This window comes from Pseudonaja textilis, chromosome 2, assembly GCF_049901715.1.
Source record: "Pseudonaja textilis isolate UNSWEBS1 chromosome 2, rPseTex1.2, whole genome shotgun sequence".
Lineage (NCBI taxonomy): Eukaryota > Metazoa > Chordata > Lepidosauria > Squamata > Elapidae > Pseudonaja > Pseudonaja textilis.
The window spans coordinates 31,873,170-31,894,727 of NC_141991.1; the positions used below are offsets into that span (position 1 = coordinate 31,873,170).

The 21,558-nt window shown below is 36.0% G+C and overlaps 1 protein-coding gene across 6 annotated transcripts in view; it reads right to left on the reverse strand.

Annotated features, from left to right (window-relative positions):
- Nucleotides 1–21,558, reverse strand: part of UBA3 (ubiquitin like modifier activating enzyme 3) — a 21,766-nt gene continuing 208 nt past the window's right edge. Inside the window, exons 2-18 of one of the 6 annotated variants that reach the window (XM_087923644.1) lie at nucleotides 21,294–21,362; nucleotides 15,915–16,035; nucleotides 14,649–14,729; nucleotides 12,744–12,826; nucleotides 11,017–11,097; nucleotides 9,081–9,124; nucleotides 8,867–8,931; nucleotides 7,812–7,967; nucleotides 7,625–7,727; nucleotides 6,573–6,686; nucleotides 5,994–6,047; nucleotides 4,331–4,367; nucleotides 4,162–4,243; nucleotides 2,472–2,572; nucleotides 2,276–2,339; nucleotides 2,068–2,122; nucleotides 1–707 (exon numbers count right to left, since the gene is read on the reverse strand). In XM_087923644.1, coding sequence (XP_087779770.1) covers nucleotides 619–707; nucleotides 2,068–2,122; nucleotides 2,276–2,339; nucleotides 2,472–2,572; nucleotides 4,162–4,243; nucleotides 4,331–4,367; nucleotides 5,994–6,047; nucleotides 6,573–6,686; nucleotides 7,625–7,727; nucleotides 7,812–7,967; nucleotides 8,867–8,931; nucleotides 9,081–9,124; nucleotides 11,017–11,097; nucleotides 12,744–12,826; nucleotides 14,649–14,729; nucleotides 15,915–16,035; nucleotides 21,294–21,362 — 1,399 coding nt within the window. In that variant the 3' untranslated portion in view covers nucleotides 1–618. Of the gene's footprint in view, nucleotides 708–2,067; nucleotides 2,123–2,275; nucleotides 2,340–2,471; nucleotides 2,573–4,161; nucleotides 4,244–4,330; nucleotides 4,368–5,993; nucleotides 6,048–6,572; nucleotides 6,687–7,624; nucleotides 7,728–7,811; nucleotides 7,968–8,866; nucleotides 8,932–9,080; nucleotides 9,125–11,016; nucleotides 11,098–12,743; nucleotides 12,827–14,648; nucleotides 14,730–15,914; nucleotides 16,059–19,321; nucleotides 19,400–20,657; nucleotides 20,737–21,293; nucleotides 21,363–21,558 lie in introns of those variants that run through there. The other 5 variants (XM_087923647.1, XM_087923645.1, XM_087923646.1 and 2 more) reach the window with 5 other exon arrangements.

Here is a 21,558-nt window from a genome sequence, read left to right on the forward strand (position 1 = left end):
TTAATTTTAGATAATATTTATTAATAGTCTAATAGTGAAACACCAATCCTGAATATCAGTGGGCAACACCATGCATAATAGTCATTAATATTTGCCAATATACAAATTAAATTGTCCATCGATGGTACTTGTATACAATCTTTCACTCAAGTTTGGGAAAAATATCTAAATTTGGCAGTACATATAGCTGACAATGCAATAAAAGCCTTAACTAAAGTGAGAAATAGACTATTTTATTAAACTGGTCGTCTGAACTAAATTATGTACACATATTGAAATGCAATTTCAAATCTCTGTTCACTTTACTCGTGTGTGCATCCAGAGTTCATAGCTGCTTTAAGAATCCATTGGCCTTCAGGAACTTCGTATAGGAGTGTTGGCATTATGAGATTACAAATTGAATAAAATTACTATACAACAGCTTTCTGTACATTGAGCTTTTACACAGGTAACATCAACCAAATATTGGTTTGCAAGAACAGTTCTAAAATAAGAGCAATTTATTTAAACTTTCATTAATGCTTATATAAATAGAGATTATGTCAGGATAATTCAAGCTTTTTTCCTCTGTACAGAAGTAGAGATGTTCTTCAGTGTCTGTTTATATCTGCATTCATTTCAAGTAGTAAAATGAAGCCTGAAAAGTACAGTTTGCGGTGTTGTGACATCCGCAACTGCAAGCTCCTGACCGTCAACAAGGCCCAGCTCTGCAAAGTTAAAAAAACATAATATTTTAAAGTCATTTCTATATTTCCAGAATTGAAACAAAGGAAACAAATCTGGAATTTTTATGGAACAAAAACACATTTGGAGAAAACTGAAATAGAGCAGATACAAAGCGTCTGTTCCTCAAGAAAATATTTATAATTACGTTCATTCAAAATTATTATTGTCTGCAGGTAACACTTGAATTAAAACCACAATTGAGCCCAAATTTTCCATTGTCAAGTCACGTAATTGTTAAATGAGTTTTGCCCTGTTTTACAACCCTTTTGCCACGGTTGTTAAGTGAATCACTGCAACTGCTAAATGAATCATGCAGTCACTTAGCAAATTGGCTTTCCCCATTGTTTTTGTTTGTCTGAAGCCAGCTGGGAAGGTTACAAATGGTGATCACGTGACCCTGGGACAGTGCAACTATCTATAAACATGCCATTTTCCAAGCACTCAATTTCGATCTCATGACCATTGGGGATGGTGCAACCATCTTAAGTGTGAGAATTGGTCCTAAGTCACTTTTTTCATTGCTGTAGTAATATTGAAAGGTCACTAAATGAATGGTGGTAAGTCAAGGCGTACCTGTATAACATATGTCATTATAAAATTATCAGTTTTATTTTAAAATTCTTTTCATTTTTGTTACAGTTAGCACAAGCTAATGATTCTAAATGGACTGACTCTTGTTTTTGCCTTTTCAATAAAAGTGGTAGGTAAACTCGTCACTGAAAATATGAAAAGCTTAAAAAGCTGCACAAACAACTCAAAAGCAAGTTGATTTTATAGGAATTTAACATTCCTATTTGTAAAGCTGCTGGTCATTGATGGTTTCATATAACACATGGTTTACTCTAATACTGTCAATATAATTCTTTCAATCAATTCATTGCTGCAATGACACAACAAAAATGGTGCTCAGCTGACAATGTTCATGTCTCTGCTCCATCACTTCACTTTTCTTTCCACTATGCAGTTATATAATGGGAATCTCACTAAGATGACTGTGGCCCACAGAACTTCTACATGTCTAGAAAAAAGACTGAAAACTAAATCAAACCCCTTTGACAGATTTTATCACTTTGTATGTATACATTCTAATAGTGTGATATACCTGCCTTATATTGCTGTTTCAACAACTACAAGCCTTGAAGAAAATTATTTTAATGTGTAACAAGATGCCACTGTATTTTATTACATGTCAGTGCCATATTTGCCTAAAGCAATTTTTAGAAACATTTTCTGACACCTATTGCATACCAGATAAATACAAACATCAAGCAGTGTGTGCACTTTTTTAAAAATTTAGCGGCATGCCCCAACATACTTTAATTATTAACTGTTAAAGATTACCTTTTAAAGTCTTTGAAAGGTTTGGCCTTGTTCGTTCTTCAATTGAAGCTACTGACTGCAGAAGAAGAAAAAATATACAACATGCATTCTATTATTTTACCTAGATCCAAACACACATTCTGTGATTTTTACTTAGATCTGCACAAATGTGAGTGCTAAAATGGATCACAAATATATATATATGTGTGTGTGTGTGTGTTTGTGTTACCTGTAAATAAAGTGTTTTATTTCTTCCATATATTGTAGCAGTTATTGCAGGAGATTTCATTTGTCTGTGCAAAGAAAAAAAAAATCAAGACAACTAGTTAAATTTTTAAAACAACTATCTCCATGGTCTACTGAACCTACATTTTCAGATTCTAATATTAATTACAAATCTATAAATAACTGTATCCAATACTTACAGTGAAGCACTATTTGTTAAATAATCCAAGACTTCCTGTAGTTTAGCCGATGGAGAAAATTCTATATTTTGAGGAAGCTGACTACAAGCCAGACAATTCTCCTAAAAAGCAACAAATGAAACATCTGATATATTTTAAAAAGTAATAATGAAATCAAAAAGGGTATAATTCTATGGTGAGTATCCTTTCCTGAAGTGAGGGAAATAAAGTTTTCAAAGGAATGGATCAGGAGCACTTTTAAATCTGAATGATCCAATACTAACTAGTCTCTGATCAATTAGTCCCTTCTATTGAAGCAAAGCCTTGGATCTGTCAGAGCTCCTTGATTTTGATATAGGACTGCTCTGTCAAATTGACTCAAATCCTATCGAAACATACAAGGAATTTTATTCAAGTGGGAAAAAAGTCAGTCTCTGTCTTTGTTGTTATTCTTTCTTTCTTCATACATAAAGTCTAACTTTATGTTCAGGTTCACATGACAGCTTACTAACTAATCCAAAATTCTCTGTCATCAGTGATGTTTGATATGTGTGAACATGAAATTCTTATGCTAGCATTCCAGGAAGTAAGTGGAATTCAGGGATAGACAACCAATTTTCTGAACATTCCAAATTTCAGCTCCCCTGAGTAAATACCCGGAATTACAAAATCTGTGTACTTGCAAACCTATTTTTAGTCCTGCGCTATTGTGATTATGCTTGCATAGAGCTGTATCAGAATTTTCTAACAGAAAAAGGGAATCACAATCAATGCTATATGCTTCAATGTATAAGAGTATATAAGAACTACTAATTTCTGCAACAGGTATTACTGAGTATTTTTGCTCCTTATAAAGGTTTGTTATTGCTCCGTAGCCTATAACTAAAATATTGCTGTTGAACAGATGTATGTTAACTTTAGCATCCCTAACTGTGAGTCAAAAAGAATACTGGCAGGGCCATCTTTTTTATTCTAAATTCACATATGCAGAATAGGCATTCAAATCTAAAGAGGATTAACCTGTTCTAAAAGAAATCTGTTTGCCTGGTCACATGCCCAACCTATGGCTGGACAACAGAAAATGAAGAATATTTGGTCAAGAGTCCAGAAAAATTACAAGGATATCAGAAAAGATTTGAAGGACATGTAGGTGGCTGCAAGAGGAAGGAAATTATCCCCTTTCTTTCTACTAATGGAAACCACTTCTACTCACTGAAACTCATCAAATGATATTATTTATTGTCTTTTATTATTCCAATCTAATTGGTTTGCTTAATAATAGGGGAGCATAAAAGAAGTTATATAACCAACTTCTTGTATAGATGTAAAATGAACATTTGACAAAGTATGCTGATTCTGTGGTTTTAATGGCTTAGAATTTTTGCAGCTTTTGAACAAAATTCAATTGAAGCATCTATTAAAATATGCTAATTTCCTCCAGCGCTGGAATCAGTGTGATATATACATTGCCATCCATACCAATGGCAACTCTAGGTCAGGAACACATCGTATTTTCTTTAGTAACCTTATCGGATGAGTTCTTACCACCATCTAACATGCCCCTTCCAACAGCCAACAAGACAGATGAATACAGAATTTTGAATTAGGATAGTTAAAATACTTTTGAGTTTTGGGGTAGAATATTTGAGAAGAAAGTTACTGAAGATCAAAACCAAACAACGGTAAGAAAACTGTATGCAGCAATACTAACCTTCTTTTCAGCTTCAAATGTGTATGTATAAAGACCATCAACATCATTGAATACCAAATAGTTGTTCAGAGGCATGTATGCACTGCAAGGAAACAACTATTAGTATATCAGCAGGAAGCCTGCTAAGTTTTTATAAGCAGCTAGTTCACAAAAATATTAAAGAAGTTACCTTGTGGCTATTTTAAAGACTTCAGTGGCGCATATAGCTAGAAATAGAAAAATAGCCAAATTATTTAAATATCTAAAAGGGAAAAGTATAGGTAAAACACACTGTTTATAACAACCCTGAAATATAAGAATTTTACTTGTGTTTAAAGATTCCCAAAAGTTTTGATATGTTAGTATTTAAGAAAGTCAGATTTTCTTCAAATAAAGTTACATACTAAGCATGGGCAGGGAAAGTCTCTGGAACTTGACTCACAAGGAAGTCAAGTAAAAAAGCAAAATCTTTTCACCCACCTTCCTTTGGAATGCTCACCCCAGCACTGGCATAATTAGCAAGAAGGAAACTAATGCTTCTATTTACACACTTTGGTGAGGATGGGATTACTAGAGTGCAAACAATTATACAATGGGGAATATAGAGCAAGAACAATGCACTAATGCCACTGTTTGCCTAGTGCACTTACAGTAAGCCCCCAGCCACTTAGGAAGCAAACAAAAGCCTTTAGTGTAAAACTGATTATAGAGTCTTGTCAGTATCAGGCAGCAGGAGGAGCAAGTGGGGGGGTTCTAATTAACCAATTAAAGTTACCAAGCTCTGCTTATTAACTTGCATTTAGCACTTTTTAGTTAAGAACTATGTTGCAGAGAAAGCAGCTCAGGAAGAGATATCGAAGCAAGCTCTTCATCCTGCATGAGGGGGAAAAAGGGCTAGACATAGGACAAGACATACTGACTGCAATGGTGAACACGTGAAACAGAAAGATGCTGCAAAGGTTGTAAAAGTGCACACTGGTCACCAAGTTATTTTTTCATCATTGTCATAACTGTGAACTGTTCAAGGCAGTTTCTAAACTATATGCCAATAATAATTAACTTTCAATTGGTCAATTTTAACTACTTAAAAGATTTCAGAAAGAGCCCTGTTTTCACAAACATCTAGAAAGTTAGTCAGGACAGGGAAAGCCAAACCTGCTGTGTAAGGCAGGGGTGTCAAACTCATGTTATCACGGCGGTGTCATATGACATATCGGAACTTTTCTCCCTCTTCGCTAAACTGGCTGTGGGCATGGCCAGCATTTGATGCATCCAGCCCATAGGCCGGCAGTTTGACAGCCCTGGTGTAAGGTTTTTCTATAAAAACAACCCCCCTCCCCACTCAAAAAGCAACCCCTCCTGGTTTCTCGTCTCCCATTTTTTTTAATAGTAATGGATTATCGGCATTTTTCCCCATACAGTTCATGATTCTAGTTGAAAAAGTAATTTTAGTACTAAATTATATATTAAACTATACATAGTCAGAACTTTTAACCCTATGTTCCCCAAGTCTAGTTTGTCTATAGAATTGCTGAAATATAACATACTAAAGACTTAACCTTCTACTCAACTGTTTTCAGCCAACTCTAGCCAAATTTATTTATTTGGAAATAAACCCCATTAATTTCACTACAATTTATTGGTAATAAGCCCCTTTCAACTTGCTATGAACTTCCTTTTCTGGATACATTTAAGTTATTCTGCTAAGTATGTACCATAAAATTCTTTTTTTCTGTCTTTTTAGGCTCATCTTGTATAGAGAGAAAACCATCAGAAACTATTCCGTTATTATCTGGAATCCCCAGCATTATTGTTAAACACAAACAAGTAGTTAATTTCTGATAGTACTATACCTGCAATTACAGCATTTGTAGATGCTACTGCTGGAATGATCCGCTTTACAACTCCTGCATTTGGGGAAGCATCATATGCCATGTTATTTCTTTTACAAAAAACACCAATAAAATATGTTGTATACCTGGGGACTGACTTAGCGACTAACAATAATTCCAAGCAGAGTATCTTTAGAATTAACAGCAGCAATTCAACTTGGAATGAAAAACCATTCTTTCTTGCTACCAGGCTTTCTGACTCAGCCCTATCTGGGATCACAAGGAGCATGGATGGTGATGTTCACAACAAGGGCATTAAACTAACTAACTAACTAGCTAGATAGATAGTTAGCTAACTAACTAACTAACTGATCAGAGTTAACACTTCAGACTTTTTTCAACTTTGGAGAAGGGCATATTTTACTGTGAAAACATAGGTTCTAAAATGTCAGGCCTGTCCATTCTGTGGGTCACAACAGAGTACTTGCACGGCACATGAATAAAAAACAGCCCAGCCCATTCTATGTAACCATTGAGTATAAAAAGTTAATCATCAAAACAAAAGTACAAAGTTGACCAAGAGTTCTTGCTGAATCTTACCCTGTGTAAGCCTATAGGTTAGACCTTTAATATTAAATTGTGATGCCCTCTCTATAGATTTTTCAAAGATCCATTGTATGTGTTCTGGGTCATCTCCATCTAGGGAAACACCTTCTGCAACAGAATAGATAAAGCACTTTATTTAAACATACAATCTTAATTAATTGTAATTTATTTGATATCAAAACTATATACTTTGAATGATATACAACCATTCAAAATTATAACAGACCTGGGCCTAATGTCCTCCCTGAAATGATGTGACATTTCAGGTGCTTCGCAACCAATCTGCATTTAGAAGTGTTCTGTAGTGTCCTGCATTTTTACATTTCTGACAACCCCCTCCCTTGTTATTTACTTCTGGTTTTCAGCAAAAACAATCTTTAAAGCAAACAACAGGCTTCAGTGGTGCTATTCTATAGGTTTGGCCCAGTTCTGGCGTACCGGTAGTGCCAAAGATGAGCAGAGACCGAACCACTTCTCTCTGAGGAGCTGCTGTTGGGCCCACCTGCCCACCCGGGCTACCATACTGACCTTTATTCCCTGCTTTTGAAACGCAGCTGCTTTGCATGGCACAGCAGATTGCCGCGTGTCAACTGCTGAAGCGACAGGAAGGGTGCAGGTTTGCAGGAGGTGAGTAGGAAAGCCTCTGCGTGTGTGCAAAATGCGTGTTTGCCATGTATGCACGCGCAAAGTGTGTGCACACACAAAGAACGCCTACCAAGCCACGCCCACCGAACCGGTGGTAACCTATTTTTCAACCCGCCACTGATAGGTTTGTGTAATGATCTTGGCATTCAGTTAACAACCACCACAAAAATTAAAAGGACATAAAATCAGGTCAGTCATGTGGGGACCCATTTTACATCTAGAAGACTTACAACCTTAATGGGCAGGCTTCATTACAGCTAGAATAAATTTTACAAGCATTGACTTTTTCCAAAAGAATCAGAAAAACCACAATAGAATGAAGCAGGTTTAGCATGATCTTAACTGTATCATACAAGGCGAGAGACATTCTGTACATTATTTCATTTCTTAAACTGATTTACCTCCAAAAGGTTTCTCCTTGGGCCATTGTAATATTCTAACATACTCAATACAGTGTTCGGGTAGACGAGGCATTGAAGCAATTGTACACATCGGAAAATTTACCTGGAAGAAATAAATGAATAACTTGAATTTTGCAAGAGGTTTAAAAGGATGACTATTTTTAAAAGATAATTATTTTTCAGCTACCTGTGGTGGATAAAGTTCAAGCGTACATTCAATACAAGCTGTCATGCCTGGAATAATCACACGTGCATTTCCTTTGAAACCTTCTGTTCCACCATCAATCAAAGGTATAATTGAACTTGGATCTATCACCCCATCTTCATAGTTTAAAAGGGAAATCTAGGGAACAAAACAGAATGTATTGTATTAGGTTCTTTCCTTCTTTGTCTCAGCAACAAAATGTATAATTCAGCAACCTAAGCAGAAGTGGTGGTATCTGAAATAATTACAAGATTAACAGCAGTGGCCATTTCTGGTCCAGAGTGCGACAGAATTATAACAATCCATCTTTACAAAACTAAGAGGAACTTATTATGTCTCATTTCTGTAAATACACTGACTGTATATTGTCCTTTTCAAGTAATTTCAACCCCATAGTGGCTCATATTATTGGTGCAAATGAAGTATATATTGACACAATTTATATATGCAATATAATCCTTGACTGCAAGAGAATGCTATTCTAATTTTTATATTACAAATGAAAAGCATGGGTTGTCAGCAGCTGCAACCATCTAAAAACAACCAATGCATTAGAACCTATCAATTGTCATAATAAATTGGTGCTGGTGGAAAATACAAGTTAGGCAATTACGTGTTAAAGCCATTCTTCAAATTTTAATTTGATATATCTGTTTTCTTAAATAGAAAAAATATTCTTGAAATTATACTGCAATTATATCAAATTATATACATTTTATAAAATATATAAAAGCATATGAATGGGAAAAACATTCAGAATAATGGAAAACAAAGTAATTTATTGAAGTTCTATCAAAATCATTGTGAAATTCATTGTGCTACTTCTAAGTCATAATCTTGTGAATCACCTATGTGGATTTTGAGCACTAATCCAAGACTAAAAGAAATTTATGGAAAAAATGTCCATGACCATGTACTTAAAAAGAATGTTATCATATATTTTATATCAAAACTAAAAATGAAACATTCTTGAATTACTGAACTCTAATGTCTGTATTTTGTAAAAGAAACCCACAAATTTTAATAAAAATACTTACCAACATGCCATTTATCCATCTTCTTGCAATAATTGAATCCAAACCACATACAATTATATGAAATTCTAAAAGAAAACAAATATAATCACTCCTTTATTCCAAATAATTAGCTATAATAATTATAGTGTATGAGTTGAGAATTCTCTTTTTTAAGGAAAGGATTATCATCTTATTTGGAAAAATGCTATTTTCACAATAGGGCATGACAACTTACGTCTATAGAAACTGTCATCCAGATCCTGAATTTTTTTATAATGTCTAAAAACACATAGTAAAGGAAATATTTTAAACAATTATTAGGCCACTGTAGAATGGCTATTAATAGTATCAGTCTACAAAGAAAACAAATATTTAACATTAACAGTAATGGCTTTAAATGGCTCCCCAATTGATTAACTGTTATTTGAAACATGTGAAACATTATTTAAAAATAAACTGATGAAGTACAGCAGCTTTTATGAAATAAACTAACCATTTTCAACAACTGGAGGAAAATAGATGGCAGTGCATGTTCCGTCTATGGGTTTCTGAAAGTATGTAACCCAATACTGTGGCAAACAGTTGCTGGAATATTCTCTTTTTTGCCTTCAAGTCAGAACTGATTCCTGGCAAAACCCCATGCAGGTTTTGGGGCAACATTTTTGGGAGGGTTTTGCCATTGTCTTCTTATGACTGAGAAACTGTCTTGGCCCAAAGAAATCCAGTTGGCTTCTATACCTAAGGTAAGAACTTGAGTTTACCCAGTCCTAATTCCAGTGCCTTGCCCAATAGATCATTTAAACTCTCATATAACAGTAGTCCAAGCACTACTGTTCTGGACAACATTCAAATGTTCTATTTTTCTTCTAGACTATACCAAACTGGCCATTTCAGAAGAATGCTGATATCATGCAGGTAGTCCTTGCTTAGTGACTGTTTGAAGCTATGATGGATTTTTTAAAAAACTACTACGGCCAGTCCTCAAAATTACGACTGATGCACACAGAGAAACACAGACACACACACACCTGTCATGACATAATTGCCTTTTGGATGTTTTAGCAACCCATCTGCATTTATGACCTGTTGTGTTCCACAGTCATGTGCCACAATTTGCAACATTTTTACCATTTTCCAGCAGAAAATGGCAAAAACAGCCATTGGATATTCTAGATTTGCTGAACGACTGTGGTGACTCAACAACCATAAAAAAAAGTTGTAAAATTGAGTCAGGTCATATATGACCCCACTTACTGATCACACCTTAGTTTTCCAGGAGAGTGACTTGAATATCCCTATTGGAACAAATATGTCTTTGGGTTTATAAAGTGTGTGGTTTTTTTCTTAATATTTTTCAATCCTTGAAAGGCTCTGAACTACTTAAAAATGTTAATGAGGGGACACAAGTCTGGACAAGCAAAAATTAACATCAGCTATTGTGTATTTCATCAGTAATGTATAATGTTGCCTTAGAAAATAAATCCATTTTCATGCTGCATTATTCTAATGTAATATTTCAAAGTTAAAATACATGTCTCAGAATAAGTGCTTAGTTAAGAAGATTCCAAGGTGCAATTACCTACAGGTAGTCCTCGAATTACAATAGTTCATTTATTGACTGTTCAAAGCTACAAAAGGATTGAAAAAAGTGACTTGTGGTCGTTTTTTTCACACTTATGACTACTGCAGCATCCCTGTGGTCATGTGATCAAAATTCGGATGCTTGGCAACTGGTTCACATTTATGAAGGTTGCAGTGTCCTGGGGTCATCACATGATCATCTTCTGTGATCTTCTGACAAGCAAAGTCAATGGGGAAGCCAGAATCACTTAACAACCGTGTTACTAACTTAACAATTTCAGTGATTCACTTAACAACCGTGGCAAGAAAACTCATAAAATGGAGCAAAATTCACTTAACAGCAGAATGTCTCACTTAACAGAAATGTTGGGCTCAATTGTGGTTTTGACTATCTGTATGATAATATTACAAATAAGTAGAACGGATATTCCTCGCAGCTTTAAAGAACAACCACTGCCTTTTAATGCCACAGAATGACTCTAACAATAAAGAAAAGATGGTCCTGCAGCTATCCACCTCCAAAAGTATTCTGTGCTTTTTAATTTTTAAAGAAACCAAGCAACATACAGTATTTCTTCATGGAAGGATACGGTACAACGGCACAATTGGGAATGCGGCTATTGAGAAACTCAGCAGCGACTTCTGCCTTAGGGCGCCCAACATCTTTAGGTCTGCAAAGTACAGTACATGTCAGGGCATTAAATATCTCATATTCATACAATGTATTCTGTATCAACAATGATGTCATCTCTTCAAAATAGGCAAAAATCAAAGATGGGGCAGAAAATTTACACTCTCCCAACAATCAATTTTTAAATGAATTATTTCAGTTTCCCCTTTAAACTACAATTAGGCCATAGCAGTTTTGGAGAATATGATGCTGGTTTACAAACCCTGTTTATTTCCTTCCTTTATAATACTGGTATAATCAATACAGGTATTGTAACATTGTAATATAACTGTGTTACAATAATAATACTGTAATCAATACAATACAGGTACAATCAAGAAAAGAAGGATTATGATTTGAATAAACCAACAAAATAGGGAATTGAGAATAGTTTAATTGCAACAAACTACATGTGATTGAAATTTGTTTTTCCGGGAGTCTGGAAAATCTAAGCAAAAAAAACCAAGGAGATAGAGAGAACATTTCCCCAAAATAAACAAAGAATTGGTCCCAGGGGCATTGTGAATAAATGGTCACAGGTTAAAATAATAAACTACTAATTATATAGCTACTAATTTAATAGGACTTAAATGTTATTATGTTTAAATAAGCATTTCCTATCAATGTTACTTTACTGGCTCCCATTCTTCCAGGTTTTTTATTTGAATCCTGAGACCCAATTATGTGAAATATCTTCAAACGCTTATTTTTCACAGGGTCACCAATCTGGTCTCTGATGATGGAGAGGGAAACACCACACTTTCCCAATTGCCTGGAAAGGGAATGTCTCCCAGATCTCCTGAGATTTGGATAAGTGAGGGAGTTGCAAGGGGAACTCCAAGAATATATACAGTTGTATAAACAGATTTCTATATCTGTAAAACTTGATTAGCCTCAGAAAAATGTGACTAGGTGCTTCACAATACCTACTGTTCTGAGAACAGAGCATCTGGTGAAATTCTAGTACATTCAAGCCTTCCAGATCTTTTGATCCGATTGAAAAGGTGGTCTTCTACTTTTCTACAAACAAACCTTCAAACCTTACATCAGATTACGGCTCAAAGCAGAATGGAAAGTTCTGTATATAGATATATTGCCAGCAGAACAGATATATTGAACCGTGGCTTCATAAAACAAGCAGGAAGATTTCCTCGAAAGTGTTATTTTGATATCTGAATAGATAGGTAACAGATCAGCTTAATAGAATTATCCTGACTGATATGCTTCTTATATCCCCCCCAAAATAATAAGACAATAAACTGTGAAAATGGCAGATAAGCAATGGTAAAAATAATGATGATGGAGAGTTAATGTGCTCTTCAGAACATTCCATCTTCAACATCTGTCTAAATATCCTTAGGGATGGAACCAATCTGATCTCTATAAGGTGGCTGTCTGGAGGGTTGATGCTGCCCTGAAAAGCAGTGCCATCTTCCTTCAGCACCATTTACTTGCTAATGGTAGAGGCACTAGGCACACTTTTTCTCTAGATGATGTAAAAAGTCCAGCAGATTCAGAGAAGGGTATTGTTCTTTGTACAAAAGGTGTAATTCACTGAATTCTGCTACCAGAGGTCACACAAAAATTAACAGATCGTTTTAGTATACAGTTCGTGCCCAAAGAAAAGCGTTTAAGTTTAAAGCTTACCGAAACAAGAATTGTCTGTTTAAGTTAGATACATCAATAGTGTCCATATCGATTACATGAATCTGTCTAAAACCAGATAGTGCCTGCAGAGACAGAGAAAAGGTTATAAAAATAATATATGTTTTCATTGTCGTGAACTTGCTGCTTTTGAAACATATCAATATTTGGCAGTATTGTAGTTACTGGTAACAATAAAGGACTTGAACAAGTCATAGTACCCAGCTCTTACTTGAGGCCATACAGGCTATGAAGTCTGCCCGGCTAAAATTTGATAAAAATCTATGGAACTTATTTCTGCTTTGAGGGATGGAAACACAACCTCAAGGAGAGATAGTGCTGCAGAAAACTAATCCCATGCCATGTGGGCTTCAAAGGTGATAACCAAAACTGGGAGCTACAGCAGTCCATGCAACAGCAGTGTAATATAGGTGAACCTAGGATGCTGAACATTATATGATGCTGTGTTCTTGACCTGCATAGGTAGTCCTTGGTTATTGACCATTCATTTATCAACAATTTGAAATTACGACTTGTGATGAGTACTCAGTGTTGCAGCCATCTCAGCAACCCTGAAGACATGTGATAGTGATTTGGATGCTTCGGCAACCAGCTTACATCCCTCAGTCTGCACTCTGCAGTGTATGCCACTCACAGCATCATAGAGGCCTCTAGCTCACCCTCCCACACCTGAGATACGTCATCTCCTGGCTCCTAAGCCATGCTTACACCACCTCAGCCGTTTATCTACTTATCAGTCTGCTTTTGAAACACCCAGGAATTGCAACTTCCTGCCAGTTTCCCCATTGATCCTGCTTGTGATGCTAATGGGAATGGCTGGGATTGCCGTTGCTAAGCAATATCGTTATGTGATGTAGCCCATTATGGCCGCATCACTTGGGGATGGAAATTCTGATTCCAATTACCATCATTAAATGAGAACTACCTATAATAACCTCTGGGTGGTTTTCAAGGACTGCCCCACAGAGTGCATTGCAGTCACCCAAACAGGAAGTGACCAAGACATGAGTGGCTGTGAACAAGGACTCCCAATTAAGGAAAGGGAGCAATTAGCAGAGAAATTGGATCTGTCCAAAGGCCCTCCTAACCATTCTTGTCACTTGGTCATTTGAGCAGAAGCTGTGAATATAGAAGGGGGTGTCATCCCATTCAAAATCAAAAATGACAAATCACCAGGCCCTTTTTTGGGTAGGGGATGGCAAAGACACAAAGCCAATCCATCTTACCACGGTTGAGCCAAACTAAGTTCCTTCCCATTCAGACATTGACAGCTTCCAACACTTGGTCAGCACCACAACGGCATCACCTGTCCAGCCAGGATGGAGATGTATAACTGGGTAACTTTCACAACAACTTATTTTTTCATTGTGTCCTCTTACTTGAATTAACTAAAATGGCAGCCTGTCAGTTAATAACACAACCAAATGCCCTTCTTTTGTCCATGCTAAGCTGCATTTCATTTTATGACCAACTTAAACTATAAGTCTACAGGTAGATTTTAAAATTTTCATCTAGCCTTCACCACAGCTAAGGCAATCTAGTTCTTTCTTATAAATTAATGTTTGTTACTATTTTGTAAAAGTTGCCAATATTTTAAATATCCTGGGTGAATCTCTGAAAAACATGTTTATATTTTTCTTCTATAGGGTTACATAGATATGAACAATCTGACAGATTTTATGTATTCATTCTATATATTTTTTAAAAAAATTCTGAATGCAATTTGTAGTAAACTTATTGCCTGAAAACTCTCATATTTTAAGTATATGCATATCAAACCACATGGTGTGATCCATTCAGCATAAGTCAAGAGGAAACCAGGCAAAATGAACTATCATAGTAAATAAACTAAATAGGGTAAAATGTAAAAAGATATTTAAAAATTACCAGATTTTTCAGGAGTTCACATCCTAATCCTCCAGCTCCAATTACTAGAACTTTACATGTATTTAAGAGAAAATCAAGGGGCTGTAAAAAAAAAAAAAAACAAGCAATTTATTGAAAGTAAAACATAATACTTTCACCAAAACAATGGCATTAAAAAAACCTAAAAAGCTAAAACTTGCACAACACACTGTCTATAAATCAAAATTTGCCTTCTGGCAGTACAGAATTACTAACAAAAACCTGCACTGATGCTGCTGCATGCAATAAATATTTAAGCAGAACACAAAGCATCTAATCGCAATACAACTAATGTTAATGGATTTAATATCAGACTGCATATCTCTGAATTAATTGGTGTAATGTATATAATAACATTATTATAATTTCTTTAAATGCTGCCATCTGTGGGCAAAGCAACTTCTTTTAATGCATGTGCACGTACAAATACACATGTCAATTTTTTCAACTTTCAACTTCCAAACATGCTCAAAAATTGTGACATTCCTTGGATATGGTAAAGATATTTTTAATATACAGTATTTTAGATGTGCTTGGTAACTACATAAATACCATATTTTTTAACATTTTGTTTCACAGGCACACACATGCATATATATTCAGCAGTGAATCCCACTGAATATAAGCATGAATTCTTCTCAGACTATATTCTTTAAATTGTATGTGCATTCATTAATCAGGGTTTGGGGCAGAATTAACAAGTACTCTCAGATTTATTTTAATCAATATCAAAATGATCAGATGCAGAGAAAAGTCTCAATGACCAGAAACATTCAGCAAGCATGAGGTAGTTGGGAGAATGAAGCACACAATCCCATAGCAATCTATTTTTCCTTAAATCAGAAGGTCAAAGGTTCAATGTTAAATCCATTCAACTTATCCATCTTTCTACAGTTAAATGCGTGTTTAAATATCTCGAGTGAATAAACAATTCAAGATTTTTAAGAACTGCACTTATAAACTGGTAATATATATGACAAAACTGAAATAAGCAATTCAATATTGTAATTACTCTTTTCAATGCTGCTTTCTTCTTCTCTAGCCAATGTCCCAAGATTTTATTCTTAAAGATTTTCAGTATTAGACATTATCTTTTTTACATATTACATTCTGCAAAACTATAAGAAAATTAGTTGGTTCATATTTAGAAGTTTGCAGACTTGCTCATGTTTCATTATGGAGTGACAAACAGAAGCATTCACAATAGCTTGCAACACAATACTTGTATTTAAAAGAACCGTTTCTCACTTGAGTGCCTGGCTCGAAATCAGGGTGTGTGAATGGTCCAGATCGCTCGAGGAACTTCTTGACATGGTTCCAGCGACCTTCCCAGTCTCCATTGTCCCCACACCCACCATCAACAGCCATTCTGCACAGAACATAGAAACTCAGCTGCAAAAAAAGGTATGAAAACACACACAGACAAAAAACACGATCCCTCCAAGCTTAGTCTTTCCCTTTGACCTGCTGAAATATGTTTATTACTGTACAAGTCATAAGAGCTAGGTGTTATCAGTTTCATTGGATAATATTAAGGAAATAAAGTACATAGCTGTAGAAAAATTGACTGTGTTGATTATGGCCAATCAACATATATCTGTTTATTGTAGATTTACTAAAAAAAAATCCTGTTAAAATTAAATTAAGTATTAAGTTATGTACTCTTAAAAACTGAATGTTCTGGTTTAACTTTCTAGAATAAATGTGAAAATACTTGAATTGAAAAAGAACAAAAAAAGCAAAAATCTACTTACTCAGGTTCTGTTTACAAAAAATTCAATTAAGCTTGGGGCATTTGACATAGATGCATATAGGCCATCCAATCCAAAAGAAGAGTAATTGTTTGAATAATTCATTTTCAAATCTGATAAATAATCCAAATACTTTTAAAAGGTCTAATTTAAATAATTTAAAATTTAGACATGTACGTTAGTATTTTTTTCAATTATATTGCTATCACGTTTAGTTTTTCATTATGCTTCACTGCAGGATATTATGCATAAATAGATGTTATACCCCACGTCTATTAAAAGCTGGGGTATAAACAAATGGTACTTTTTGATAAAGTTAAACATTAACATAAAAGTGTAGTTGCTGGGAACTAACGTTCTTAATGTATATTGGCAGAGGATTTGGAAACATTCCAAATTTAATATGTTTTAGGTTCATAAAAATCAATTTCCAACTTGCTATCAATCATAAAATTATATGATGCTATTATGAGTTGTTCTGATTATTCTGGAAACATTCCAAGCTCAAAATGGTTCCATTTAAGCCTTACAAAGTTAAGCTATTTTAAGTCTGAAATCAGAAATATGGACTGGAAATTTTTTCCCTTCACATAAGCTTGGTAGCTTTGAAATCATATTTTTGTTGCTGTTGTTACATAGTGAATTGTCCAATATTGTTTCCAGTATTCCAGTGAAAATAATTTTCTCCCATGTATGAAAATTTTTAATTTAAATATGCTGTTCAAACCTCATATTAGTTTTTTCACATCCAATAGTAGTCAAAAGACTTGTGCAGATTATGATTATTAAAATATGCTAAATTATTTGCACAGAAAAATTTATTTTCTGGAATACCCTCATCTCTATGCAAAATACTTCTGACATAGACAAAACAACCTGCATGAAACTCAAAATGTTTGAAATGTGAAACACTGGCATATTTTATAAAATTGAGAAATACTACATTTTGCAGCCAATAAATATTTTAAATTGTTTTTTAAATGTTATTTTGTATTTTATTTTAAATAAATATTTTTTATGATTTTGTGTTTGGAAAAAACATCCATTCCCAAGAAATGTAACCCAAACATATTCCAAAATGTATCTTTTAGTTCTAAAAACCAAAACAGTATGTTTATTTTTTGTGATATGACTTTATTTCAAGACTGCTGTTATGCCATGTACACTGCCCACAGCCTAAGACTAGGATGGTATGGAAATTATACTAATAAAATTAATCATTTTACAAGTTTAGGAAGTAACCATACCAAGAGTTATTTATGTCCAGTTTTTCTTCATCTGTAATTAGTTAACTGCTCATAATGCTAATTATTTTTTTCTTTCTACATTATGTGCTGGCAAACATGAAACATCATGAAGAGACACTCTTCCCTTTTTAATCTCTGCAGGAGTATCACTTATTTTAGCATTTATTTAATAGCAGATAACTTTTTTGGCAAAATTTAAGATCCTGATTTTGAATTTTTTATGTTTGTAAAATGTTGATATGCAAGTATCCTTTACAAAAACGTGGTTAAGGTATGTGAATGGAATTCTCATTCAATCACAGTTCTTAATGGAGTAGGAAGGATGATACCCAGTTTAGACTGGGGTTAAATTCACATATTCCCGAATCTCCTCTGCATATAGAAAGCCATTAGAGGAGAAAGGGTTCCATCCTAATATGATTCTTCCAATCTGAAGTTGGATAATCAAGAGATAGAGTTCTGTGAAAAACTATTTTTCCTGCTTTTGGATTTTCCACATTTTTGACATTTAATATTAATAGAGTTTCATATATATAGGAGGTTTTAATAAACAAATCAGAGTTAGATGCTTGCTTTGTTTATTTTTTTAATATTATCCAATATGGATATGTGCTGATGTAAAAAGTAACAACCCCTTAGATCAATAATTGGCTGAACAAGCTAAGAATGGAAACCAAATGGTTCCTATAATTGGTTACCAGTGTCTTTCTTAGGAATTTTATGAGGATTGACATTTCAGGTCCTGCTATAACAGGGGTCTTCAAACTTGATAGCTTTAAGACTTGTGGCTTCAACTTCCAGAATTCCTCCTCTAGTCATGTTAGCTCAGGAATTCTGGGAGTTTGAAGTCCACATGTCTTAAACTTGCCACATTTGAAGACCCTTGTGCTATAACATTACTACAAATAGCCCTCATTTAGCAATCACAATTGGGACAGGCAGCTTTATCATTAAGCAAAATGGGAAATCAGCTGATCATGATTGTGGTTTCCTTTTACCCACTCCCCCACCCTTTTATCTCTAATCAGTAAAAGGGGAATTAATATTATTTACATGGTAAGGGGGAGATTACAACACAGTAAGCAGGTATACAACGGGAAACACACATTCCCCCAGCAAATAAAGACCTAAATATGAAACTGATTAGGATCTTGTTAGTATCAATCAGCAAAAGGAGGTTCCAATCAATTAAGATCACAGAGCTGAGTTTGTTAACTTGCAGTTAGCACTTTTTAGGGAAGCGCTGCAAAAAAAGCAGTTCAGACAGGGGAGAGCAAAGAATAGAACAGGCACAGGACAACATATACTAACTGCCTACTGGTAAACAGTCACCAAAATGCACTACAAAGGTCATAAATGCAGGCATTGATAACAAAGTTACTCTTTCATCACTGTTGTAACTGCAAATAGTCACTGTCCGGGGAATAATTGAATAAGGTATACTGTAGATCAAGGGTCACCAATCTTTTGGACCTCAGGGATCACCAAACTCATAATTTTAAATCCTGGGGACCACTAATATGAATTCAAATTTCTTACCAACCAATTCTGTGGGCGTGGCCTAATTTGTGGATGTGTCTTGGTGGTCATGGCTTGTATGTAAATATTATAAATATTTATGTAAATATTTTTTTTATTAAAAAAGAGCAACTTTTACCCAAAATCAGGCAAAGCAGGCAGGAAGATTGAGTTGCTCACAGAATCACAGATTCATTCAGAGATCTATTTTTCTGCCATCGGCTATCTGCATTGAATAATGGAAGCTTCGGTCTTAAGGAAGGTTTGGCTCTGTTTAAAAGCAGAGCCGAAGATCTAAAGATTAGCTAGAAAGGAAGTAATCCAACCATTTCCTGCTTCCTAGCTAATTTAAATCTGCCGGCACAGCGGAACAGCTGATAGTTGTGGGGGGGGGGAGGAAAAATAGCAACTTAGCAGGCAAGTTTGCCAGGTAAGGAGTGAGTGGGAGGGGAGGGTTCCTGTGGGCAATGTGGGTGGTGCAGCTTGGATTAATTGCTTTGGGGGGGGTGCTCTGGGGGTGACATTTCTCTGCAACCCACCAAAATTTTCTTGCAGACCACCAGAAGGCTGCGGCCCACCAATTGGTGACCACTGCTGTAGATGACATTTTGGTAACAGTCACTAAGAAATAAAACATTTCAGAAAATCCAAAAGGCGGGGTAAACACTTTCTCACAGAACTGTAATTTCCTGAGGAAGAATAAGGGAATCCACACCTGTGATTTACAGATATTTATGACCAGTTCTTTTCATGTTAAATATAGTTTAATTCTTCGAGCAAGTTTTGGCACAGCCCTTGCCAAATCTCATTACAATTTTTAATCTCTTCAATTTAACAATAATGTGTCCTGAACATGACATTAATCCTGCATTGAAATTGCACTTGTTGCCAGTTGCTCAATATACTATACAAAGCCTAGTGCAGCAATAACCCAATTTTCTACTCCTTATGAGAATAAGCAGAAATACATTTCAAACAACCCTTTTTTTACCAACATTCATTAGAGATGTATTTGTCTTCAGTTGCTAATTTGTTTTAAGTTGCTAATTTGCTAGTTTTCTATTTTGCACCTGTGTAATTTACCCCAAATTGTTGGGATTGGATAGCACGTTTTTTTAAAAAAAAACCAATTATATCAGTGAATACAGGTAGTCCTTGACTTACAACAGTCCGTTTAGTGACCGTTTGAAATTACAACAGCACTGCAAAAGCGACTTATGACCATTTTTCACTTATAACCATTGCAGCATCCCCCCCGTCACATGATTTACACTCGGATGCTTGACAACCAACTCACAATTATGACACCTGCAGTGTCTCAGGGTCATTTGATCCACCTTTTGCAACCTTCTGACAAGCAAAGCCCATGGGGAAACCAGATTCACTGAACCACCCTGTTACTAATTTAACAACTGCAGTGATTTGCTTTGGCAAGAAAAGTTGTAAAACAGGCGGCATGGGGGGCAGAAACTCACTTAACAAAGCTCAGCAACATTGATTTTGGGGTTCAATTGTGATCGTAAGCTGAGGACTATTCAGACATTGTGGGTGCTTCATCACTGGAGGTTTTTAATAAGAGACTGGACAGTCACTTATCTGAAATGGTACAGGGTCTCCTGCTTGAGCAGGGGGCTGGACTAGAAGACCTCCAAGGACCCTTCCAGCTCTATTCTGATTGACACTACCTGTGCGTGTTTTTAAGATCACCCCATCATTCTCTCCCCCTCCCTTTCTACTCTGCTTGCCTTGGAACACAAAAGCTGGAAGCTACTTTGCAGGATTTGAACCTGTCGTATGTATGTATGTATGTATGTATGTATGTATGTATGTATCTAAGTATGTATGTATGTATGTATGTATGTATGTATGTATGTATGACTACAGGTACCCCACCACCAACCCACCCCCACTCCTCCTGCCATGAGCAGCATTGCTGTTGCTGCTGTCCCGGCCTTTTCAGTGCAGTAGGCGCTAGTCCCACGTGCTCTGCGAAACAGCCAGGGCGGTGGTGGTAAGGGAAGCCGGGCTTCTGCGTCCCTTCCGCGTCCCCGGCTCCCCACCCGCCTCTTTCTTCCTCCTCAGCGCCCCCTCTTGCCCTCCCCCGCACTGACCCCATCTCTCTCTGCCTCTCTCCCGCTAGCCGCCGCCGCCGCTCCTCTAGCCTCCTTCTTTTCTTCTCCCTATAACGAGAGAGAATAAAAGAAGGGTCAGTCACCGACCGGGTCAGGCTCATAAGTCTCTCGCTCCCCCGCCACGACCAGGAAGGCGGGCGGGGAGAGGCGGAAAGGGGGGGGGCTCCCCGCCACCATCCCGGAGCCCGTTCCAGGCAGCGACGGCGGGGAGGGATTAAGGAAGGGAAACGAGCAGGCGCGCTGC